The 25,053-nt window shown below is 37.5% G+C and overlaps 1 protein-coding gene across 2 annotated transcripts in view; it reads right to left on the bottom strand.

Annotated features, from left to right (window-relative positions):
• Nucleotides 1-191: 191 nt before the first annotated feature.
• Nucleotides 192-25,053, bottom strand: part of CD2AP (CD2 associated protein) — an 84,806-nt gene continuing 59,944 nt past the window's right edge. The window contains exons 8-18 of one of the 2 annotated variants that reach the window (XM_064448166.1): nt 23,487-23,578; nt 21,156-21,260; nt 18,669-18,705; nt 18,233-18,295; nt 14,463-14,622; nt 12,195-12,337; nt 5,778-5,890; nt 4,825-4,911; nt 3,459-3,643; nt 2,242-2,305; nt 192-1,195 (exon numbers count right to left, since the gene is read on the bottom strand). In XM_064448166.1, coding sequence (XP_064304236.1) covers nt 1,154-1,195; nt 2,242-2,305; nt 3,459-3,643; nt 4,825-4,911; nt 5,778-5,890; nt 12,195-12,337; nt 14,463-14,622; nt 18,233-18,295; nt 18,669-18,705; nt 21,156-21,260; nt 23,487-23,578 — 1,091 coding nt within the window. In that variant the 3' untranslated portion in view covers nt 192-1,153. Of the gene's footprint in view, nt 1,196-2,241; nt 2,306-3,458; nt 3,646-4,824; nt 4,912-5,777; nt 5,891-12,194; nt 12,338-14,462; nt 14,623-18,232; nt 18,296-18,668; nt 18,706-21,155; nt 21,261-23,486; nt 23,579-25,053 lie in introns of those variants that run through there. The other variant, XR_010372380.1, reaches the window with a different exon arrangement.

Below are 25,053 nucleotides of genomic sequence, written 5' to 3' on the forward strand. Positions count from 1 at the left end.
CAATCCACAAGATGTCAACTGTTTTCCATAAAATGGGAATGACACTGTCTTGGAAACCAGCACAATGCTGTCAAAGCAACTGTTCCAATCACTCATTAAAATACAAAGATGTTATTAAATTTAGAGGTACACAATATACTGATAAAGTTTATGGCATAAATATATAAATATTGAGACCTTTTGAGAGTATCAAAGTTCCAAAGGGATTTATTTGGAGACATATTATAAACAAAACTTGACTACTGTAAAAACAGATCAAGATGCATGTTTAACCACTAGAAAGACTGATGACTTCAGTTTAGATACACAGAAGCACAGACGTTGTGACTTAAGGTTTACTTTTTCATGCTGTAATATTTTAGGCACCACAGGTTAAGACTGGATTCTAGTCTTGTTTCTGTATCTCTTGCATTTTGTGGTTTTAAAAGTTAATTTTGTCATAACATCATGATTCCGTCCTAAATCCCTTTTTAATCCAATAGTGCAAGTGACGAAACGTTCCGCTAGGCTACCCAGATTAGATCATTCGTTCTTACTACAATGCATAGGAGTTTCACCTGCTTCATTGCATTAACAAATTCCTATCTAATTACTCAACTTATAAACAGCATATTATGAATATTCTCACTGCAGACAGGCACAACAGCATAACCCTGGGTAAGTCTGCCAAAGTTATACAAATATCATATATTCCCTTTTGCGTGTAGGGGAAAAGTAGTGACTACTATTACGATACAGTTACTCCATCCCTCCCAATAGACTATTTTACAGATTATTTGTAAAGATAGATCACCCTATTTATAGTATAGATCTCTTTAAAAATCAAGCTGCAAGTATTCAATAAAAATCTATTAAGAATTCCCTCTCCTCTCTGTACAGATTCAGTAGTATTTTCAAGCAAACCAAAAAACAAGGTCTGCAATTCCAGCACAGTAAGAAATAAGGCCTCTTTTATATTGGCAAAAAAATTACACCATTATTCTTTTTCATTTTCTTCTCTCTCTGAATAAAAGACTAAATTCCTTTTTTTTAACTATATTTTTTTTCTTTAAGATGGTAGAACACCAGCATCCATTGTCAAGAAATAAGTCAATTCTCCTTGTGTTCAGCTTTGAATTCCTGGCGAGTTAAAAACATTGAGTCCATAGCTGTCTCATGTAGACATCACTGCTTTCTTCAATTTTTCTATTTCAAGCTGGAAAATGGACATTTGGAAAATGAGTCAGTATTACAGCAGCAATAATCTAAAATCTTCAGAGCTTTCATCAAAATTATAACTTTTATATTTCAAAGACACTTAAGTGAATAAAATTGTAACACAGAAGCATTTGACAGCTCAATATTTACAGCTGATTTTATATTACTATATTGATGAACAATCAAGAATTTAATATAATTTAAAGATTGCCTATAGTTCTGGTACATCTTATGGGAGAAATTCACTCTGAATAAAGCAGTCAAAGCTGGGTTGTGGAATCACTTGACTTGTCCCCGCACGATGCTGCCTCATCACCTCAAACTAACTTCCTAAAGCAGCCTTCATGCAAAACACTGTGCCATCATTGATTTGCATGTCTTCAAATTGATTTAGAGGACACATGGAGGTTACTCCCTCTCCATCCCCAGTGCATATTTAAGGCAACTTCATTAACTGCTTTAGAGACACATTGAGAGGACTCACCAGAAGTTCTTCTCAAGTTTCAAAAGCAGCTTTGGAGTCAATAAGAAGTACTATTACACAAATAAAATGCCCTTTTGTACCAGGCCGAAGTAATTTTCTACAATGAGCTCATCCTATTAGCTACTTAGCGGCACCATATTGTAATGCAGGTAGCTGTCTTCGTCCAGAAATTGAGAGGAATGGCATTCATTCATAAGGAAGTTTTTCACAGGCATCCTGTTCTTTTGGCAAATTATCCACTTAATATTTAAACTTCGGAAAATTGACCTTTACCCTGCTTTTCTTTTGATTACATAAAGTAAATTTGTCCTTCAAGCAAAGTATTAAACTCCTCTCTCGGAACATACCCAGTTGGACATATTTCTAGCAAAGAGCAGAATCTAGCAACTCTAAACTGAACTCACATACCAACCCCCATATATATTGTTAAAAATAATTTTCCAGATAAAGAAGGCTGAACTAAGGTGAACTATGAATCTTTTATATACATCCAACTGCCTCGTGAGGCATTCGTTCAACCACACAGTAACACAGGACCCCCCTCAGATTGCTAATATTACCTCCAGATTGCTTCGCAATAGCTTCTCTTCTTCCAAATCCTTCTTTAGTTTTTCCAGTTCCCTCCTAATAGTAGTGAAGACATCAGAAATACAAGTTAGAGGGGGAAAAAACCTTCACATGACTGAGAAAAGGAAGCACACACCTTACTTAAATTTTACAAACGGAATTCAAATAACAACTGTCTGATGCTACATCTTATAAATAAAACTTACATATGAGAACATGCCCACTAGTGACCTGGTACTCACATCTTCCACAAGCTTCCACCAACTCTCAACACTTCTTACCTATCACTATGCACTTAGCCCTAACTTATAATCATAACTTTAAGTAGGCTACTTGAAAATTTGTACTGTTATTCTGCTTGGAGAGTTGAATTTAAGCCAAAATAGCCTGGAAGCTTCTACATAGAGAACAGAAATTCTCTAGAATAGGAAGTTCCTAAAACATGTTTTATTTCATAACTATGTTCAGGTAAGAAAGTGCTAAGAATTATCATCAAGTCACTGAAGAACTAATTCATTAATCTCCAGAACTTAAAATTTACTAATTTGTTTTACAGACCAAGTGATCCTGATGCTTTATCACTTCTCAAGAGGTCACTCTAAAAGCTGGTTTGGGTAGCACTAGCTGTCATTTAAATAGTACCAACATGAACGTCTGTGCTGTAAAACTAAAACCAGAAAAGGTAAACTTCCTGCAGATTGGTCTTTACTATGTTTACTCAAACACCGATTACATTTCTCCTCTACATCATTCTCCAAACACGACCCTACTCACATGCACACAGACGATGGGGCCACCATGATCACCAACTTGAAAAGCTCAGTAATATCTTTCCCTACTACCAGTCACATCAGTACTGCAATCACTTGTGTGCAGTGTTACACAAGGCCAGCACACGTACTTTTGTTAAATAGCACAAAAATTATCTACTTTTCCTTACAGTGAAAGTACTGTTTAAGAAATATTTTCAAAAAGCTGTAATAAATGCAGGAGTACAAAGTAGGAAGGAAAAAATGTGTACAAATTCAAAAAATACTCTGACATAGAATGTTTACATATTAGGACATCTAGTTGGATCAACTTCTAAAGAAAGAAGTTCTGAATTAATACATTACATAGGCATTGCTTTTTATTTTTAAGAAGTCTGGCATTAAAGACATTTGGAAGATGTCTATATATTCCTTTGCAGATTGAGAAGGAAAATATTTACCCATGTTCTTTCTTCAGTGCATCTACTAAACCCATCAAATCATTAATCTGAGTCCTGAGCTCTTCCAGAGAAGTTTTTTCATCATCCGTTTCTCCTTTAAACTGGATGTCTCCAGGAAAAAAGTTGAGTATAACAGAACTTGGTCTCTGAGATGAAGATGGAATTGGTGGACTGAACGCAGATGGCTGAAAGATAGATATCAATAGAAAGCTAAGAAATGAAATCTTTATGAACTGACCACTCAGAGCACACAGGTTGGACTGGTATGGGAGGTGCATGTGCACAAGTTTCCTTTATTTTCTACCCAGAAGGTCAACAACAATGTCGAGTTCAAATGAACTACTCTAGTGTACGAGATAATTGTTTTATACAGCTCTTTACTAAGCATTTCCCTGAGGTTCCTGTAGTCAATAAAAAAAAAAAAAACCACAAAAACGCACTCACACTGCAGTTCTCTACGCTTTAAAAAATCCTGTGAGTTAATGGAGCCCATTGGTTCGTTATAAGCCTTTTTTGTGCACCTTTGTGATCTGCTCAGTTGTTCTGTCTGTCAGGAATCACAGAATCCCAGCTTGGAAGGGACCTCAGAGACCATCTAGTCCAACCTTTCTAGGAAGAGCACAGTCTAGACAAGATGGCCCAGCACCCTGTCCAGACAACTCTTGAAGGTGTCCAATGTGGCCGAGTCAACCACTTCCCTGGGGAGATTATTCCAATGGTGACTGTCCTCACTGTGAAAAATTTCCCTCTGGTGTCCAATTGGAAACTCCCCAAGAGCAACGTGTGTCCATCCCCCTTGTCCTCTCCATGGGACTCCGTGTAAAAAGGGAGTCTCCATCTTCTTTGTAGCTGCCCCTGAAGTACTGGTACACGATGATGAGATCCCCTCTGAGCCTCCTTTTCCCAAGGCTGAACAAACCCAGCTCTCCCAGCCTATCCTCATATGGCAGCTTCCCAGTCATCTGATCATCCTGGTGGCCCTTCTCTGGACCCCTTCCAGCCTGTCCACATCTTTTTTGTAGAGCGGGGACCAGAACTGCACACAGTACTCCAGGTATGGCCTGACAAGCGCTGAGTAGAGGAGACTAAAGACTGAGCAGACACAAAGCTTATTAGGGAAATACCACCCTAGCTTCATGCTACATGATACAATAGCTCTCATCAGAACTGATGCACTTTATACTAAAGAATAAATGAACTTTATACTAAAATTTCTACTATGAACTTTATACTAAATGACATGGCTCACATGCATTTAAATACAAACATTTGCTTTTAGATGGTTGCATCAATCTAAGCTGGAAATACAAGCAAGATGAGCAGAACACCTAGCTGCCTGGTCTTCTCTAGCTCCTTGGTATCATACCTTTTTTGTTTCAAATGGCTTTGGTTTGGCACTTTCTTCTTCTTTCTGCACCTTCAAATTTTTTTCTGGACTCACATTTTGACTTGCCTGGTAAACCATTTATAAAAAAATGAAAAGGTTTTCAGAATAATTTAAAAAAAAACCCATAAATAAACAAAAGAACTGTCACATGTTTCTAAAGATGCAACAGTAAAAAAACCCCAACCAAACCAACAAAAAAACAAACCACAAAAAACCAAACCAAACTTAAATTGCTGGACTACCATAGCTCTCTTTCCCTGCCAGTCAGAACTTTCCTTCCCCACAATACTCATTCAGCTGAATTTAAATCAAACATGGGAATCTTGGGCAGGATTTTCAAGCATCTCTGCAGTATTTAACAAGTCCTTGATGCTTTTGGGAGCCTGTAGGTACTTCCGTATAACACAAACTTTAACAGGCAGTAACTGTAGATGGTATCGGGCATGACTGAACTATACATCATCTGAGGGTATAATTTGATTTCAAGGACCCTGCACCGCCTGGTTCCAATGGTCTGGCAATCTCATGTCTTAACACATGAGATCACAAGTCCCACATTACAGCAACATTAAATTACAGATTTATTGTGGCCAAAGACTATATATTGTTAGGCACTAAAAACACTTCCAGAGTTGTGTGCATGCACAACACCTATTTCATCATCAGTGACGCTAGAAGAGCTGAGCACTTGCTGCAGTAATACCCCACAGAACAGAAAGTCTCCTTCAGCTGCAACGCAGTCACACTGTTCCTCTTACGTACACTTTCCTTCTGGGAATGGATATTCTTGTAGACAAAGTCTATAGGAACTGAACCTCTGCAGCATTTTGCTCCCAGGTAAATGGTTCATAAGACTAGTTTCCAGTTCAACCCTGTTTCCTGGGGAGTTACTTCTTAGTTCACTACTAGGAAAACACACCAAATATACTCACGGGACTGTTATTGAAACGGGAAGGCAGCCTCCTACCAGCCATCTTGGGTCGGTCTGCAGTAGGGTGCGATAGTTTATTTGAGGTAGCTATTACATCATCAAAGCTTAACATATCTAGAAAAAGATGAAAACACAGACCACCATCAAGACCAGAAAGGTTTTGCTCCATTCTTTTCTGTAATTTTCTTTCCTTAAGAAAAAAAAACCAAACATCAGAATTCCTGCTGTTTCAAAGATTTTCAGCATACACAACACATAAGCAATATGAAACAACTACATGACTTTGGGACATCTGGGGAACCACATTTTCCCCATGAAAAAAATTAAGAGTTAATTCAACTAGCATTTAAATTCACGTACTCAACAGAAGAAGTGCTGTAGTAACATGGCAGCATAAAAAAGATCAAACAGGTGTCTAGAGAAAAATATATTTATGACTGCTTTTTTTTTTGAGAGATGCCATATTCAACTATTTAAGAGAGCATATTTTCTTGTCTCTAAACTTGCATGAAAACCCAAGTTCAGTGACTAAGACAAAAATAAAAGCAACATGGTAAAGTTACATGTCCACGGGTTGGTGAAGGTAAATTAACAAGGCATTAACTGCAAATTCTTCTGTCTAGGGTAGTTTTTTTGCTATGCAGTACTTTGTGTAAAGAAAATACATGACTTCATGAAGTCTAATAAAACATTTCAAAACTCCATTCTCATACTTTATTAAATCATACAGATCTCTCTGCTTATTAGTCTCTTTATGCTGGGTAAACACTCTCTCAGATCAGTAGAAATTCTTTACATCCTATGGGAACAGACAAGCTTAGGAAAAGAAACTATTAATTGGAAGAACAGAACATAGCTAATCCAATAATGTAAGTAGTTCACCTAGTTAACAACTCATCTTCTTAACTGTTTCTCCACAAAAATAATACTTACCTGCCAACAGACGTGCAGTGAGATAGGCTTTTTTATTTAAACATCAACATAAGATTATGGCTATTATATATGTTTTTACAACACAAATTCATTAGAGTTATTCTACAGCCTAAATGTTTAACTAAAATACCAGACAGTATTGAGTACGGGCATCAACAGTAATATTCAGGGTTTGGGGTGGTTTGCTGGTTTTTTTTTAATTATTATTTGGGGTTTGGGGGGGGGTGGGTTTTGGCTTTTTTTTTTCCTGCAGGGGGCAGGGGTGTGGGAACCTCCTATTTTCACATGACACTATGATTTATCAAACAGAAGCTATGATACTTCTTTCTCTATTTTCTCGTTCATTTTGAATCTATAGCAAGAGGTCAGATAAGAAAAAAAAAGCTCTAAGAACACTGAGCCAGAGCATGCAGACAGACAGACAGACAGACACTTCAGTGTCTGGATGACTTAAAATCATCTGACTAAACCAAGTTTTACTCACACATTGTCAAAGCTAATTTATGCATTTAGGAACTAAGTTTTCCACCAAGTGTTTTAACTGATTCTAATGCCTTCTACTCTGCGTTATTATCCCTGAAGTCCTCAAAATACTCACATCTTTCGCACATCCCTGAACATACCTACATCATCCGTTGCCTTGCTGGAATGCAAGCTTTTATAACACTATCTGTTACTGATCAGTTTTGCTGCTTTTCAGTTTTATTAAAGAGAATGTAAAGACAATCTTTTGTAAACATGTAATCAAATTTGCAATTTAAAAAAGCAGGGAAGAAAAACAAAGAAGGAAGAAAGAAGAGTGATGAATGGCAAGCGGCTGATGGAAGAGAGGATGAGGGAGAAATAGCTATGAAGGCATTGCCATTGTAGTCTGCACCAATAAAATATTTAACTTATTAGAAGCCAAGCAATAGTGACCAAGAGGTGTATCTTCATGTTCTGTACTCAATCGTCAGTAGTCCCAGAGCACTAATCCATGCCAAAATGTAAATCAGGATTTACGTTAGTTACATATTATTGAAAAGTTAACAAGCAGATAGAGAAAAAAAATATATTGTATATGCCATTTCCCCCATCCCAGTGATTTCTGTCTTTAAATGATCCTATTTTTGCCATTCCACAGAAATGACAAGCCATTTGGCAGTAAATTGAAGTAAGAATTTTAAATTGAGTGACTATTATGACTGTAGTGCCAGCCCTGTCCCCATGAACAAAGTAAACATCAAGCATATTAAGAATATTAACAACATATTAAGAATAATCTGTGCTTCCGAAAAACATCACAACATTTGACAAGGGTTGAAGATGAAGACTGCTACTCTTTGTAAAAGCTTCTAAAGGAAATTGCTACACCCGAGATAATTGCTCAGCATTAAAATATTACCAGCACATAACAGTTGGAAGAAATTCTGACTGTACTTGAATTTTGCTTTTTACCTTTCCATTTTGTTGCTTTGGTATAGGGAAGAAATTAAACACAGGGTGGTGGGGATTTGGGTCTGTGGTTTTGGTGGTGGTGTTTTTGTTTGTTCTGTGGCGGGTTTGGGGTGTTTTTTTGTTTTTTCTTATTAAACAACATTCTCAATTATCTTAGGAGAAAGCTTGGCCCCACTGAAACCAGAGATACCCGTAAAACCCACTGAAAGTTCACAATTTACACCCATTTCAGTCAATAATGGGATTCATCAATCAACTTTTGACAGACAGCCTCTGACACAGAGGTGTCGTTAAAGGGAATCCCATCATAACACCAAATGAGTAATACCATACATGTGGGGCTAATTTGAGTCAAAAAATGATTTTAAAGCTGAGCAAGAGCATTTTCCTTTCTAGAAAGATGAGCTAATTTAAGCAGTTACTTAGGACAGACTGTTAGAAACGCCCCTTCTGCAAGCTTAACATGGATCCATACATTACAGGACTGCTAGGCGCTTTAACAGATACAATTAGGTGAGAGGTTTTGTTAAGATTTGTGAACGCTTCAAGTGTATTCATACCAGTTTGTCTTAAAAAGCCTTCACAAAAAGAAGCAAAGCTGAAGGTGTGTCTAAAGGAATTATGGTTCCAAGATCTCATGCGGCTGGAATTTAAAAGCCCATGACAGAAGTGCAACGTATCCAGTATGTCAGAAGACAAGACCTTACATTGACCTGCAGAGTACAAGAAGGTAGCAGCCCTTCTCCCTGTTACTCATCTTGCCGAGAGACTGCATCCCAAAACATTTAGGGGACAGGTGTAAGCTTTACAATATTTAAATTTGCATTCAGGCAATAGTAAGGTATTTGCTACCATTAAGCATGTGTTTAATACGTGACTTTCACATATACTATTTTACAAGACTCATAATACTAAATATGCAACTAGGAAGTCTTTGGCTAATTTGCGCTTCAGAAAGATAAAGCCATTCAACCTAAATACACCAGAAATACTACAGATATTGAACACATTTCACTATAAACACTATGTTTGGCTTATCAATAGCTGGACTGTAACGTTTTTCTTGGGTTTTGGGTTTCTTTTCCACCTCTACAATTTCCTAATTGAAAATTATACTTAAAGTAACTTCTTGTTTAACAGCTACGGAAAACAGGCATTCAAAGAAACAAAAAAAAAAGGCATTTTAAATTGAAAACCAAAAATTTTAGTATCAATAACTGCAACTGAAAATTACGCTTATGACGTTAAGAAGAGGCTATGTGTATGGCATAAAGCATTTGGATTTCCTTATAGATTGTTATCTTACCAAAATGGAGAAGGGTAGGGTAATTTCCTGACACGTAAGAAGGGAAACATGGCAAACAGGATAGGAAACAAAATCTGGAAAGAAAAGTCAAGGAGAGGAATGTCTAGAAAAAGATTCTGAACAAAAAATTATTTTACAAAGCAGGAAAAAGAAACATTTGTAGAAGAAACAGAATCGCTTTACATGTTCAGCATGCTAGCATTACAGCTTCAGTCTTTTAACATATTTTAATTCTAACCAAACAGAGAAACATTTATGCAGTTTTTCAAACAAAGCTTTAAGAGGAGGTATTTCAACAAGATCCAAGTTTCTGAATGTTTCTGAGTATTTGTCCTTATCTGATGGCTGGGGCCTAACTTTGGTGTGTGGGTTGGATTGTTTTTTTCCTGTAGATACAGAATATTTACAGCTTCTCCTTAGGCTAAACTGAAAGTGGTTGAACCTATACCACACTTCATGGACAAACTAAGTTACAAAAAAATAAACCCATACGTAAAGAAATTGGTTTTCTAAAAATTCATTCACTTCAGGATCTCAATCTAAAGGTGGGGGGGTTAAGAGAGAGGAAAAAAGCAGGGGGTGGGGGGGGTGGGGGAGAGACCCTGGTAACAGAGTTGCCAACCCCAGCCATACATTTTTCTCCATGTTTTAATATCTAATCTAGTTCTTCTAAGATTGTTTAATCTTAAACTTCATATAAGGACCCAACATCTTTGGAGCTTTATACAGCATCAGCTGCAGCACGGAATATTACGCCTGTAGCAGCGGAATGCATACAGAGACATAAAGCATGAGATTCATTGTATTTTACTTTTGGGCTAGACCCCTTTCACAAACGCAGTGACTTATGCAGACAGTTTTAAACAAGGGCAATTTCACACAACAGAGGACTTTTGAAGCTTTCCGCAGATGGCAGCTCCCTGACGCTGTCAGTGCTGCATCCCCATATGGACTGCCTGGTGCAGAGCAAGGAACGGAGGCTCAAACAAGGACCACTGAACAGACCTCACCCACTTGTTGGTTCCTCACTCCTGTCCCCTGCCCAACCTAGATACTAAAATCTTGAATTTCTCTGTGAGCCTGTAAAATCTCATGTCAGCAAACAGGAATTCATAGATTTAAAAATAAAATAAATCTGTATTAAATCAGTTTATATATATAAAAATTAATATCTAATATCACTGCTACTACGTTGGCATTCTGGTTATTGAAGATGTCAAGATAATTGCACCTAAAGAAAAAGTTCTGTCTGTTTTCATGGGGAGCTTCTTCCTGGGGATAAATGACACTATGCTATACAGAAACATATCTAATACACTCCTGGAGATAAATACCTGAGTATTAGGACCAGCCTAGATCATGCATCGCTCTTGCATCTCTCAGCTTACTTTGAACTGAAAGTGCTTCTTCCGTACCCTCACTCAATCTCGTCTTTAAGTAGAGGCAATAGTTAATCTGCCAATTCAAAACCTTTAAAACAAGGCATATCACAGTATATGCATCGATTTTACTGGGGAATAAAAAAAGAACTTATAAATACTTCAGGGTATTTATAAGTAGCACTGATAGTATTTGTAATATTTCCAGCATATTTTAATACCTACTGAAGTCCAGCGTTTTGTGGTTCAGAAAAATATAACTTCTGTGTTAAAAATATACATGAACTAACCTTTCCTCATAGAAAGCATTTAAGATTAGAAGCACATTTTAAAATGCCTACTGGAAAAAAATCAGGAGTACTCCTTTCTATTCATAAACTGCCTCAGTTTTTTGATGAGTTGTTTTTATCTTGCAGATAAATTTATTACACTTTAGGATCAACTATTTTACAACGTGACTATCTTAACTGGCCTTAAACATCAAGTTGTACTACGATTTCAAAATGTATTATTACTAAAACCTCTTCGGAGGTGAAAGGTTGCATTTGAGATACATAAGCCAAACACTGCAGGTACAATTTACTAAATCTTTTTCTGCAGTCATACAATAAAAATAATTTAGTGTTTGAAAAAAAAATGCCCACAGCAGATGATCTCTGCCTAAAAGGCAGAGAGAAATCAGTTGCTCTGTCAAGGACAAAATGTAACTCTATAATGGCTCAGAGAGCCTGATCATCAATGTGGGTGCTTCAACCATTATCAAGGTTTTTACTGGACAAATTTAAAGAGACGCCAGGTTTGGCTCGAGGTGTATTAAGCAAAGCCATAAGCATGGAATTCAAATGCACGATACAGCATGCTGGCCCAAATTTAAGGTATGATAAAGTCATAATCTAGAATAGCTATGAACTTAATCACAGAACGCTGAAGGTAATGGTATTACTAAAAATGCACAAGTTAGCTAAAAAAAGCAAAAGTTACCTGAAATGCAAGAGCAGAACAAACAGAATCCGTCAGTAAGGAAAACAATTTCATAAAAACGCAAGATAAGAGTGACAGCGAAAAAACATGCTTTCAAATTATAAGAACTAACCAATACTTATGTTCCTCCCTTCCTATCATCTATTATAACACATCAACTGATCTTTTATAGCTCATTAACCACCTCCAAATAGCCTGTTCATCGCTTGCTGACTCTTACCTTCAGCTACCTACAACAGTTCTAAAAACACAGGCTTTCTACTGAACAGGCAAAATTGTACTCTGCGGCATTTTGAGTAAATTACTGAAAAAGCTTATTCTAACCTTGTGAAATACTGCAATCCAAACAGAAAGACCCAAAAGAACTTTACTCTTTTCTTACCTGATTCTTTAATGCTCTTTACCACAAGGGAATCTTCCTCTGCTGATTTTGGTCTACGTGGTAATGGTTCAGAGTCTAACTTTGGTCTTGCTAACGGCTCAACTTCAGATTTTGGTCGAAGAGAAACAACTTCTCCATTAGATCTGTAGTAAGAAAAAAAAAAAAACGGAAGACGACATACCTAGTCAGGAGATTAAGTAGTTTCCAACTGAAACATACCAAAAATTATATGTAAATGGAAAAAATTCGGTAGATTTTATCATTTTCTAAAGCCTTTCAGAGAGCAATTCTATCCTATAAAAGCCAATCCTTCTGTCCCAGCTCTTGCAGAGTTGTCAGACATGTACAATCCCCTTGTAAAAATAATCCAAAACTTTTACTTCAGTGCAACAAAAAACGAGCGGGCTGAATAGCACCTTTAGTGATATCTCTTCAAATATTCAGAGACATACTCAGACTCCTTGACATCAAAATCCTTCTATAAAGAAAAAAAGCTGCCAAGAACAAGTTATTTCTTTCTCGTTTTAGAAAAAAGTACCTTGCATATATGGCATTTATTCTACCATGTATTCTTTGTACGCCTGGTCACATCATCCAGGGACAAAAAAAAATTTCACCAAACCAAAAAAATAAAACAAAAGGACAGATGACAATCTTCCTTTACAATTCTTGCCATCATTTATGCCACAGCATAAAAATAAAGTATATAAATGGGCCAGTTGTCAGCATCAATGTGTCACTGTCATTAACTCATCTCCCAAATACTTTATTTGGAACTTTTACTGTGGTAGAAAATGAGATAGCAGCTTCATCTTCCTAGAGCACTGTTACATTTTCAGACATTTAAACATATTTAAATACCCTTAAGATTTAAAGTTTTCAATTATTAAAGGACCACAGTTTACTACAGACCTTTATTTAATGGCACATGTGTATCCCTTTATATCTACAATTATTTTCTAAAATGGGGGAGAGGAACATGACTTGTGGTTTAAAAAATAATTTTAAAAAAAAATCTTGACTTGGGAAACTCTCCAAAATACCAAGTGGTATAACACAATCACATGGTGAAAACCTAAACTGAAGTGGCAGTGGTGTAATTCTGCAGTCAGGCATGCAACGTTCCCAGGGCTGTGCAGGGTGGGATCAGAGGCAGCTCTGCTTAGATCGTCCTCTGTTGAAGGCAGCTGTCCAAAGCGCGTGCCTTCCCCACGCTCCCTTTCCCCACTGCCCTCCCTCCTCATTGTTTTCTCCCTTCAGTTATTCTTCCTTTTGGTTCAGCTATACAGGACCTGCTGTAAAAAGAGATATATGTTGACAAATGCTCGCTGCCACCCTGTATCTTTGCAGGTATTTAAGGTCCGAACTCTTTGATGTAGCAGCTGTCTGCTCCTTTATTTGTACAAGGCCAAGTGCATCGTGACCTTACTTTCTCATGGTTCTTTCAAGCCAGCTAAACATCCCAAAGGGACAGTTACTCATCAGCAGTTTATTTACAGTTTTGGGTAAGGATCTGCAAGTACTTTGATGGAGATGCAAAGGGAAACCGGGGGGGGGGGACAGATTGTATTGATGCAAGATTAGTCTTAGTGAAACACCGTAAATAATTGTTTCAAACTCATGAAAAAAAAAATTAAAAGTGGATCTAAAGGAAATAGTGAGCAATTACCTAATATTACCTTCCCTATTTGTCCAGTAACTCAACAAGGAATAATCAAGACAGAGTACAGATACTGGGTGTGGTTCCGTAATAAATGCTTTCTTCCCCAGAAGAGCACCTGAGCAACATTTAGCACAGGTACTAACTGTGCTCAACTCTTCCTTTTCATCTACTTTTTTCTATATAAAGTGCTGAAACATTGAACGTTGATGCAGCTCAGATCTTCAGAATTATTACTGCATTGGAAAAAGCCTGAAGTGCCATGTCCACAGATTCTTTTACACCATATTGGTACTGTAGCTACAACTTCTTCATTATGGGGCAGGCTTAAAGCAAAGCAGCCCACAGATTTATTTGTAACTTCATCTGCCCCATGGTTAGTTATGCTGTAATATTTATTCTGAGGTGGGTTCAAGGTCTCAAAGAATTAGGAAGTTACAAGTTCACATTGATAAAGACTTGGAGAACCAGACACTGGTAGGTGTACGGTAAAACTTATCTTTGCATCCTTTTCACCCTTAAAACATATGTTTCTTCCCATCTCATCCACAAGGAAGACCGAACAAGCCACATAAAATATACTTGGCGTATGATTAGGTTATACTGACTTGGGTACAGATGATGGCAAAACAGGTTTATCTGGACGTTTTGGGTGCAGAAGCCCTGCTCTCAGTAAACTGTTAGTCTTGCTTGGAGGAATAGGCTTCTTGGGTGGTACTTGAGGAGCCTGCGGCTTCAAAGGCTTCGGATCCAAAGCTCCTTTTTCATCTGACAAAAAAATCATAACATTTTAAAAACCCACGTTGTCTAGAATTCTTACAATGCTGATCAATTAGAAAGCAACTGCTGTCAGAAATGCCTTCTTTGAAGATCAAAGTGAAATACAGATATGCCAGTGTCTTAAGCAATACCTTACCAAAACACACAGACTACTTACCTGAACTTAAAAACCATTATGTTAAAAGTAAGCAAAATGTCTTTCTACTGACATGAAACAGTAGTAAGAAATTATGGATTCATGTTATTGCACTGCAAATGACAGCTAAGAACCAAGAATCTCCGTACTGCTACTGCTTTCTCTTTGCTATGAATTTACCTTATAGCCTCTTAAATAGGTAGGGTTTGGGGTTTTTTTTTGTTGTTGTTTTGTTCTAACTAGGCTTCTTCCACAAACACAAGCAGCATAATTTATCTATGGAAAAGAGGCAGGAAAAAAAGAATATTTATCTGAATAACAATTTATTTTAGATAAAGTCTACCTTCCTACAAATTCAACATACAAATTAAGTATGAATAATCAAACAAAAATAATTTCTTGTTCAATGACTGCATGACCTGACTGAGCGCTGTCCAGAGGAGCTGACATATAACATATGGGACACTGAAAAATTCAAACTGCTTCACAAATGTTAGTTGAACAGTCTTGAATCCATTTCCCTAACCACACCCTGTGGGATATCCAGAGCACACCTTCCACTTTTCCTTGTAAAACTATGCTCGGCTCAGTCAGGCACGCATGAAGTACTGAGGACTGAAAAGATTATTGTTGTGTTACAGTATGGAGTTACAGTCCTTCACAGTTATGCCCTTACAGGGCAGTAAATCAGTAAACTGGCATGGAGACTGACCTTTAGCTTTGATTCTCCCCACCTTCCCCTTCCTATGACTTTACTTTTAACCAATATTGGTCTAATGTAAAGCGTTTACATGTGCTATGGATTTGGGGGTACGGTTGGAGATTTGTTTCAGCTCCATCCCAGCAAAGTGCCTGAACTGCCAGGTCTGACTGGCTTCCTTTGGGTAAATCCTGCAGCTGCTGAGCGTCAGCCCTCCTCCAAAATGGGAAAACACCAATTTTCTTTCACAGGAGTACTGGGAAGTGAACGGATCACAGAGATACTTCTGCAAAAAAGCTTTATCCAGGGCAGAATTGTCTTCCTGCTTTGGGACATTTGAACATTAGGAGGAGATATGAACAAAAAACCTAAACTGGTTGCACCCCCTTCCAGTCTCCCTTAGTATCGAGTTATAAAATATGGAAGTAGTGGAAGGATTTCACCACATGGTGGTGCTGACTGTCCTGCGTAAGGCAGCCTGTTAACAGTGCTGGTAGCCACTTCTGCCTACTGACCCTACACGCAAGATTTAAATTTTAAATTGCCAGTAGCAGTTAGCATTACTGAAGGTCCATTAGCTTTATTTTAGCTATGCTGAACACAAATTGAGAACTATGCCTTTTGTTTTTAAGAATGAGTGAGTTCATAAACAGGACAGGAAAAATGCTGTCATCAAATCGTATTCCTGAATTATCATGTCAGTTTTCCCTTCAATTACTCCCACTCAAAGCCTGAATATAAAAACTGTCCACAGCTAAGTGAAAAAGTTAATACCAAAGGTCAAGATTCACCATGAGCGCAGAAAATGGACAATTCCACTGGACAAAATAGCATGCCTCTTCTTTGGCTTTTGCTCCGCAATGAAAAAGATACAGCTTGGCAAAAACCGAGCAGTTTAGTAATGGAAATCACAGAATCACAGAATGGCGGGGGTCGGAAGGGCCCTCTGGGGCTCATCCCATCTCACCCCCTGCTTGAGCAGGCACACCCAGAGCAGGGGGCACAGGGCCGCGTCCAGGCGGGGTGTGAATGTCTCCGGGGAAGGGACCCCACAGCCTCCCTGGGCAGCCTGTGCCCCTGCTCTGGCACCCGCACAGGGAAGGGGTTTCTCCTCATATTGAAATAAAAATATTAATGTGACAACATTTACACTGGACAAAAATTTCTTCATGATACTACTAAGTGTCCTTCACTATAAATACAGAAACACTAATAGGAATATTGCTCTTAATTTTTGATCAAGTTTTGATTGCAATTATAAGCAGATTTATTAGTCTCCCAATAGGCATAAAAAAATTACATGGCTTGATAGCTTGTGATTAGAGCTACTCAATTAATATTTTTAAACACTAATTACAGCACGATTTTATACTTAATGAACTTAATCACTAGTATTAACACGGTTATTTTACCACAAGTAAAACTGCATGGATAAATGGGCATTTCTTCTAGTAAAACACTACTGCTGTCTCAATAAGTAACTCTTAAGACCTAACATTCAACCGACTACATGACAAGGTTTTCCTCCATCTTTTCCTGTACCACAGTAAAGGACTGTTCTCTACCTTACTTAACTTTTCAGAAGCTTTCATGTTCCTAAGCATTGTGGATGGTGTCACTCAATATTTTTTCCCCAGTATTTCTCCACAAACAGTTGAACTTAACTATACAAAGGTTAACACCATAGTACAAACAGAACCAGTCTAAAATTAAGCTTACTTCAGTTTATTTAAACTTAAAGAGCCATGTCATCAAACTCATACAGTTGATCTCAATTCACACCTAGAGATACTGTTCCAAGACACAAAAATAATCTGTTTGCTCACAGGCAGAGGAAACATAGCTCATGTTAACAAGTATTCTTCACCTGAAACACCTGAGAATGTGCTTTGTTTAAAGTGTGGTTTATAAAACCTGCCTGAGGAAGCCAAGAAACCTATTGAGCTGGCTTACTTGTCAAAATGCTGTTTAGCCAGAGTCAGCTACAGCTCACTATTCACAGGACAGAGTGTTTCTGTAATGTGGTTAAGATGCAGTAACATCAGATTTTCTTCTTTAAGACTCAACCAGCATGTTTCTTTAAGCTTCTGACTTTTAAACACAATCAAAAAAGTTTAACAGTTTGACTTGGCAAGTTTTTCAAATATGAAAAGAAGCCTTTTAGAAATGTGTTTGGGTGATAATAGTAGCTTTTCTTCTGGAAAAAAAGGTGTCCTTTAAATTTTAAGAATAAACTGGTAAACATCTTCAAAGTCTGTGGAACTGGAAAACTTGGAATATAGCAAGAATTAACAGGACGAGAAACCTCAGTTTCTGAGCATTGTGAATGTAACACCTGTCTCAGGAGTGCTGCAACTGTTCCGAGTATTTGTTTCAAAAATATTTTCCATTAGAGAGTGATTTTGGCCAAAATGTTCAGATGCAGCAGCAAACGTTTTCGTTTTTAGTAACTCAGTGTTGCTCTTCAAAACTGCAGTCACTATCACAGAACGATTCTTAAATGGATTTAATAGTAACTATGTTGTGCAGCGCAATCAACTTTTTTTTGGAATGTAATGCAGTAACAAGAAATACACATTTCTTAGAAGCTCTGAAGACACTTCCATAAGATCGCAGCCACAACAGCTTCAACAGATGGTATCAAGACAGCCTGTATGTGGCCTTCCAAACAGGCATCTACTGCACAGAGCAGGCAAGCTAAAAACTGTAACTCATTTACATGAGCATAGTCTGAAATTCACTATGAAGAAACCTTGTCTCACCTTTTTCTTCAGCCCTTGAAGAAGGGAATTTCTTCTCTCCAGCTGGCAATTCAGGCTTTGGAGCTGAATGCAAAAACAAACCACAGACATTTCTCAAAGAGCTTTAATTATCTTAGTCACTTACTAAAAATATGACATACACCAATTTGTGTTTATATTTTCTCCTCTGCAAAGAGTGTAATACCATTTATAAACACTCATTTGAGCCTAGAAAATGGCAGGCCTTTATTAAAATGTTTCCAAAGTAGGCTCCATCATAATTTTAAAAAATATATAGCAGCAGCAAAATACATAAAAAGTAACCTCAAACTGTGACTGCGAGTGGCTGCATTACTAGAAAATACAAAGCTACTTCTGAACCTTCTTCTGAAGTCATGCCCTGTGCCTGAAATTTAATATTTCCTCAGACACATACCACTATACATAGACCACGTACCTGGAGCTTTAACTGGAGGTGGAGGTTTCTTTGGCTTCTAAAAAAAACCAAACAAATCAAAAAAAGTCAAATAAATAAAGAAACAGATATTCTCTATTAAAGACAGACTTTTTTATGCTTTGTTTTGCATAGTTTTGTTTACTAGATGATTTCAAAGTATTTCACAAAGGAGGCAATCAATTCATAGACAGGAAACAGAAAACTGGAGCAATTCCTCTGGTATCTCCCACACAACCACTTGCAAAAAAAACAGGAACAAAATGCAGGTTTCTTCAAATCAGATAGTGCTTCAGCAACGTGCATAAGCAGTACAGGTACAAAGAACTAAAAACTAAGAACTGCATCTTTTCTAGTCCAAAGAATTGCTCTGATCGCACTCATTTTAATTTCAATATGTAAACCTCAATCTTGGTTAGTACATGCAAGTTTAAAAGTGTAATCAGGTAAATTTTTTTGGAACCAAAAAAGGTCATTTTCACTGAGAAAAAAAAAGTTCTAAAGTCAGTATCAGAAGAACTATTTAAACTAACTGACTTGTAATTTAGAAGTGTTAAGAAGAAGAGGCAGCATTTGCAAACACTGCAGTTACATGAAAAACATTGTTCTGAGCTTCCTTATCACTGTATATTTAAGTGGGAAAGGTGGACAAACTACTCTAGCCATTAAAATTTTACAGGTATTACGGTGCCACAGTTTGTACATTGAAAATAACTTGATTTTAAAATGCTGTCACTCATTAATTTCTTTAAACTGGTAAAATTGGATGTGAATCTTTCTCGGGTCGGAGGAGTACTGGCACCTCGCAGGACAGACGTGTCAAGCCACCTCATCCTCAGAATCTGATTAATGAAAATGCTCTAGAAGAGGAGCCTCTTTTGTGCTAAGGACAAAACTCACTGATTAAAATGATCACAAAAGCCTACAAAAACTCTTGTTCTTAAAGCTGCTGAAACCGTATGGGCTCAGTCTAGTACAGCCCTGCCAAAAATGCTTTGTAGTGGCTATTTTTGAAACAAGCGCTATGGATGGCTTTCACTTCTGTGTCCCAACTGCTATCGAATAAGCTCTTCTTAATGCAGAAAGATTTTATTCTGTCAAGTGAAATGTAATTAAGGAAGCATGAAACCCCATGTTAAATTTCTTTCTCTAGTTCCAGAGAACACAAAACCTACTGAACTTAAGTAACAAGACTGGATATTCTTTGTTTCCCAAAGAAGCAAATACATTATCCAACTCTACAGCCCTGCTGCCTGTATGAAAAACAATTACACTGAGAGTTCAGCATCAACTTGCCGTTATACAGTTCTGATCTCTGTTTTTATTAAGTAGGTATCAAATAGCCGATTACAATAATCAGCCATCCAACTCCTTGAACTTCAAAGCTGCTCAGTGCAAGGTGAATCACTGAGACACACCACACAAAGCAGAATAAAGGATCAAAGCAAGGTCTGTCTACAGGAAACATTGTTTATGGTAAAAGAGTATTTTTTTTCCCCCTCTTGAGAGGGGACAATTCTGTATTGCAAAGGAGTGATACTACCCACCCAGCCCTCAAATCAATTCAGCCATATTTACAGCATTTATACCATCCTTGCAAAGCTGGGAATCAATTTGAAAAGGAAATGCTGACTTGGAGTAACTAGACTTTCTGTGTATGTTCAGTAACTGAGGTTAAGTACTAAGTTAATAACTATCTAGCAATCCTCTGTGAATGTCTCCAATTCCAGACCAAATGGCACTAAATTACCATGAAACTCTGTTCTGCTGAGATACAGGCTTCAACATTTCAATGTCCTGATCTGGACTGAATCTGTCCCATCTGGGGATGACGTATTTTTGTGAATTAACACAGCCATCTTTGCTACACAAATTTGTCAGAACCAAAACATCGTATTAATCACAACATAAAACACTTAAAATAAGAACCAAAATTACAAGACAAAGCAGTACCACATGAAAACATGTATTTCTATAAGTCAGCATGTGAGATGGTGAAAAAATATTTCTAGATTCCACTCAAAGATTATCCTTCACACACTGCAACCCACTGCCAAGACTTAACATGGAAAAATCCCAGTCGGTCCCACAGGGGTCATGCAGCATTTTGCCATTATCGTTACTTACAGGACTACAGATGGAAGAGACCAACTGTTTATCTCCTTTCAAAACAGTAAGGATTTAATTCAGTAATCAGTTACACATAACACTATGTTATCAGAACTATATCCTTTTATATATAATATAATCATCCTCATTAATGTTAATTAATCACAAAAAGCATGTCTCAGTTTACTATTTAAGGAGCAGGTTAACACAAATGTTAACCTTTAGATCTTTCTTCTTTGATATAGCCAATACAAGATAAAGTTAAAAACTGCCACAGTTGTATTAATATTTTAAGCAGCATAATGTGCTGCGAAATCTTTTATTCCTTGCATTTCCATCAATGCTTTTTTGTGATACTAAACGATAGATGTAAGAACTTACAGGGAAGTCTTTGTCAGACTCTTGTATTTGAACAGCAAAACCATCTGGGAAGACTCCTTCTTTACCATTGAGTTCTCCTTTCCACCAGCCTGCCTCTCCAGTGTCCTAAACCAAACAACAGAACATTTCAATTAATATTTACTTCTTCCCCAGAACAGATACAGTTACAGGAACGTTTTTGCTTTTATCCACAATATAAAATAATCACCTGTCTGAAATATTGCATTTATAAGAGGAATACCTTCACCACCTTAGCAAGGGGAAAGAACTACAGATCAGATTGGGTTGGGTCACTTTTTGTTTGCTGTCTAAAAAGCAGATGAAGTGATATTGCATCATATATAAGGGTATAAGGATAAGACCTGCAAAGGGAAGGAAAGCACATAAACGCAGCTGTGACCCAATGCAAAACATTCAATACTCTCAGCTTCCTTCACTGCCAACTTGTTCAGTAAATACTTCAAGTGTCATTGGAGTAACACCCAATTCTACTACATAAAAGTAATTCTGATGTGAGTGATCAGGTCCCCTGGTCTGAAAAGGGTAAATAAGGGAGAGGATATACCCTACTGAGGGAAAAAAATAACCACAATAAGACATAAGGGGCAAAGAAAAAAGAAAAAAGAAAAAGAAAAAAAATAAACAAGGGAGAATTAATTCAGTGCCACAGAAATCCATTACATGATCTTACTGGATCAATGCCTCAATGCCTCAGCTTGTCTGTAACAGAAAGTATGACGTCATTTGAATATTTTAGCAGCAAAAATAACAGCTGTTCTCTTTGCCTCAGATCCAAAATACTGCAGATGTCACTCCTCCATACAAGTCCAAGAGGATTTCTGCTGATATGTGCCACTGCTAGCAGCAGCAAGCAGCTCATCCCCAAGTTCAGTACACAAGGACAATTCAGCGCGCAGCTCAGCTGAGACACTGAACAGGTAAAGGAGGGGGAAAATATAAAACAAAGTAATCATTTTTAAAAAATCCTACCCCACATTAAACTAAAGGAGAAATTGGCAGGAAAAAGACCTGAATAGCTGATTAGTGCTGAAGGTAAAAGTTTGCTCAAGCTTTCTTTCATTTTCCCGTCTTCCTTCCAGTTAAGCACTGCAGAGTCCATTTCTGAACAGTGCAGTCGTAAATGGGATGAGGCATCTCTTGCTAATCCTCATTTAGACAGCGCTGAGGTATGCTAGAAAGTCAGAGACAACTCCATGGGAAACAATCATAGGCAGAACAAACAGAAAAGAAATGGCCACAGGAGACAGGCTTTGCCCAAAGTTTGTGTGCTGAAAGAAAAATACCTGAATCTCGGCAAGCTCAAGTGGACTGAGGCAGCCACCTGACAGTTACACCAATATGCTCAGAGTTCAGAAGATGGTTTTGGAGGGAGAGCTCTGCTCTGGATAACTCTTCGCTCCAGTTTGGAGTGGCACACACATTGCGTAAATTGGTTTAAAAAGGACAGAGAAGCAAGAGATTCACTGAAGGCGGGGCAAGGGCTGTCACTTTTTAAAGTGCCTTCCATAACTACTCTTTTCCACTGTAATTACAGTCAATAATACTGAATATATCATTTTTTTTGTTAAGAAAAGTGGCCATCTTTTCCATTAACTTATCCCTTAATATAGCAGCACAGAAACCAAGAAAAGACTGCGAAGTACTGCAGGGAAATTAAGCATGGGTAAGTTTATTCCTTTTTTAAAACCATCTCTGCAACAAGAGGACCTTTCAAAAAGGTGGTTTCAGTATTCAGCACAAGTAAGAATTTCACCTAAATAACCATGTTTCTCTAAATAGCCAGACAGTATCATTAACTACTGTAACATTATTCCGAAATACCAAGTATCTCTAACACTTGGACCTCACTCTCCTACTGAAAAAATTTGCTCAGTTTTTTTCATTACACCTAGATCAAAATCAGTAAGTACAGATCTTAATTTCTCACTTTCTGACACAATACTACTTTTCAACCATCACCTCTAGGTAAGTCTGACATATCACCAGAGAAAAAGTCCAAGCTGTGAAGGTAAAAGGACTATTTGCAAAACTTTTCCAGTTTCCTCACTGAAAAGGCATTTGGTACTGGGTGTATACTGATCCGGCTGGCCTTTGAGGAATCCAAGATAACTTCCCACTCTGGAACGATCTTTAAGAACATCTGCAATTCCTCCAAGTGCAGCAGCAAAGAGTTGACTCTCGCATGAGACAGATCAGTCTATGGGAATATCCACTCCAACAGACTCTCCTGCTTTCACATTTTGCACGCTACCTACCTGTACAAAACCCACAAAAGCTAGATGAATGGTTAAAGCAGACCAAACATCTTACCTTACTGATTATTTGAATGATTTCGCCTTCTTTAAAGCTGAGTTCATCATTTGAGCCTTCATAGGAAAATACTGTCCTGCAGTATTCCTTGGCTGAAACAGAGCAGCACCATTTACTACGTTTGAATACCGTGGGTAGTAACATACATAATACCTGCTCACTTATGCTGTCTGAAAGGAGAGCTCAGAAATGAACACTATAATCGTACTTCCCTTCTAGACCAGCCGCCTGAGACTGCGTTACAAATGTTCACTATATCATTCCTATCACGAGAAAAATAAGATTTTATATTTACAGAGCAATGGAGATAAATCTTTGTAAGTCAGTAGTTCAACGTCTAAAACACTTTTTCCACAACAGCAACTTAATTCAGGTACTCTGACTTCAGAGGGAGAAGAGAGGAGCCCACTCAGTTAAAATTTTAACAGCCTATCTAACCCTTCCCATTGCATTATATCTCCAATTTTAATCTACTTTAGACAAAAATGGTTTCAAGCTTTTCACAGAGTTTAAATGCTATTTTCTCAGAATTGACCTAACTTTCGAATTTACAATCCTAATTAAATACACGCAATTGTTTCAAGGTGACATCCTTTATTAATAAATACAGTTACAGAAACTTCAAATACCCAAGCAGCACATTTGCTGAAATTCTGCAGTGAAATCAAGTAACTGAAGCAAAGGAATTCCTTGGCTGAGCATCTGAAACCAGAGCGACCAACTCAGACAGTCACAGCCTCTTCTGCAAAAGCAGAAAGAATAATTCCTTTCTTTCCATTTGGTACAGTTCAATAACTAATGCATTTAAAATTGTGATAAGGATTTCAGGTGAAAAAGCAGGAGGATTTGTTTTCCTTTCCCATGCTGGAACAAAAGCAACATGAGAAAGGCCATATAGAAGTCTTGATTGCAAAGCGTTTTTTGCACCTTTTTTAACCCTAGCACATTTAAAATAATTTCTCAGGTAAAAAGGCTGGATTTCTGTATCTGACCGATTAAGGAAGAGGAAGCAAACAAAAAGGACTCTAATATGCTGCCATATATCAGGTATTTGGCACTGACAACGCACACAGGTGAGCAGCCGCATCAACCCCCGTTAGGGAGCAGCACAACACCCAGTCGTCATTAAGATCATCTGCAAGTCTCCATGACTGCCTTTTGCTGGATGGTGAGAAAATAAATGAGGGAGTTGCAGTTAAATCTTGTTGTTGTTGTTGTGTTTTGTTTAATCGAGATACAGATCTTTCACTCAAAAATGCACAAATTGTATTCTTAAAGGAACATCTAACTTGGCCAGTGACAACCACTATGTCAGAGTGCCAAGCTTAAGAGATACATATAGACAGACATAGATACATAACCACATGAGTAATTCTAGGTACAAGAACTCGCATTATTTTACTGCCTCATCTAGTGATCAAAAATGCTCAACTATAGATGGACTATGTTGTCGTTTGTGAAGAATTACAGAAACATAAGCAGAACCATGTCAGAGAGAAATGTTTAAATCAAAGTGTGTGTGTGCCCCCAATAAAAAAAAAAAAAAATCACACTGAGTATTAAAAAA

This window comes from Phalacrocorax carbo, chromosome 3, assembly GCF_963921805.1.
Source record: "Phalacrocorax carbo chromosome 3, bPhaCar2.1, whole genome shotgun sequence".
NCBI lineage: Eukaryota > Metazoa > Chordata > Aves > Suliformes > Phalacrocoracidae > Phalacrocorax > Phalacrocorax carbo.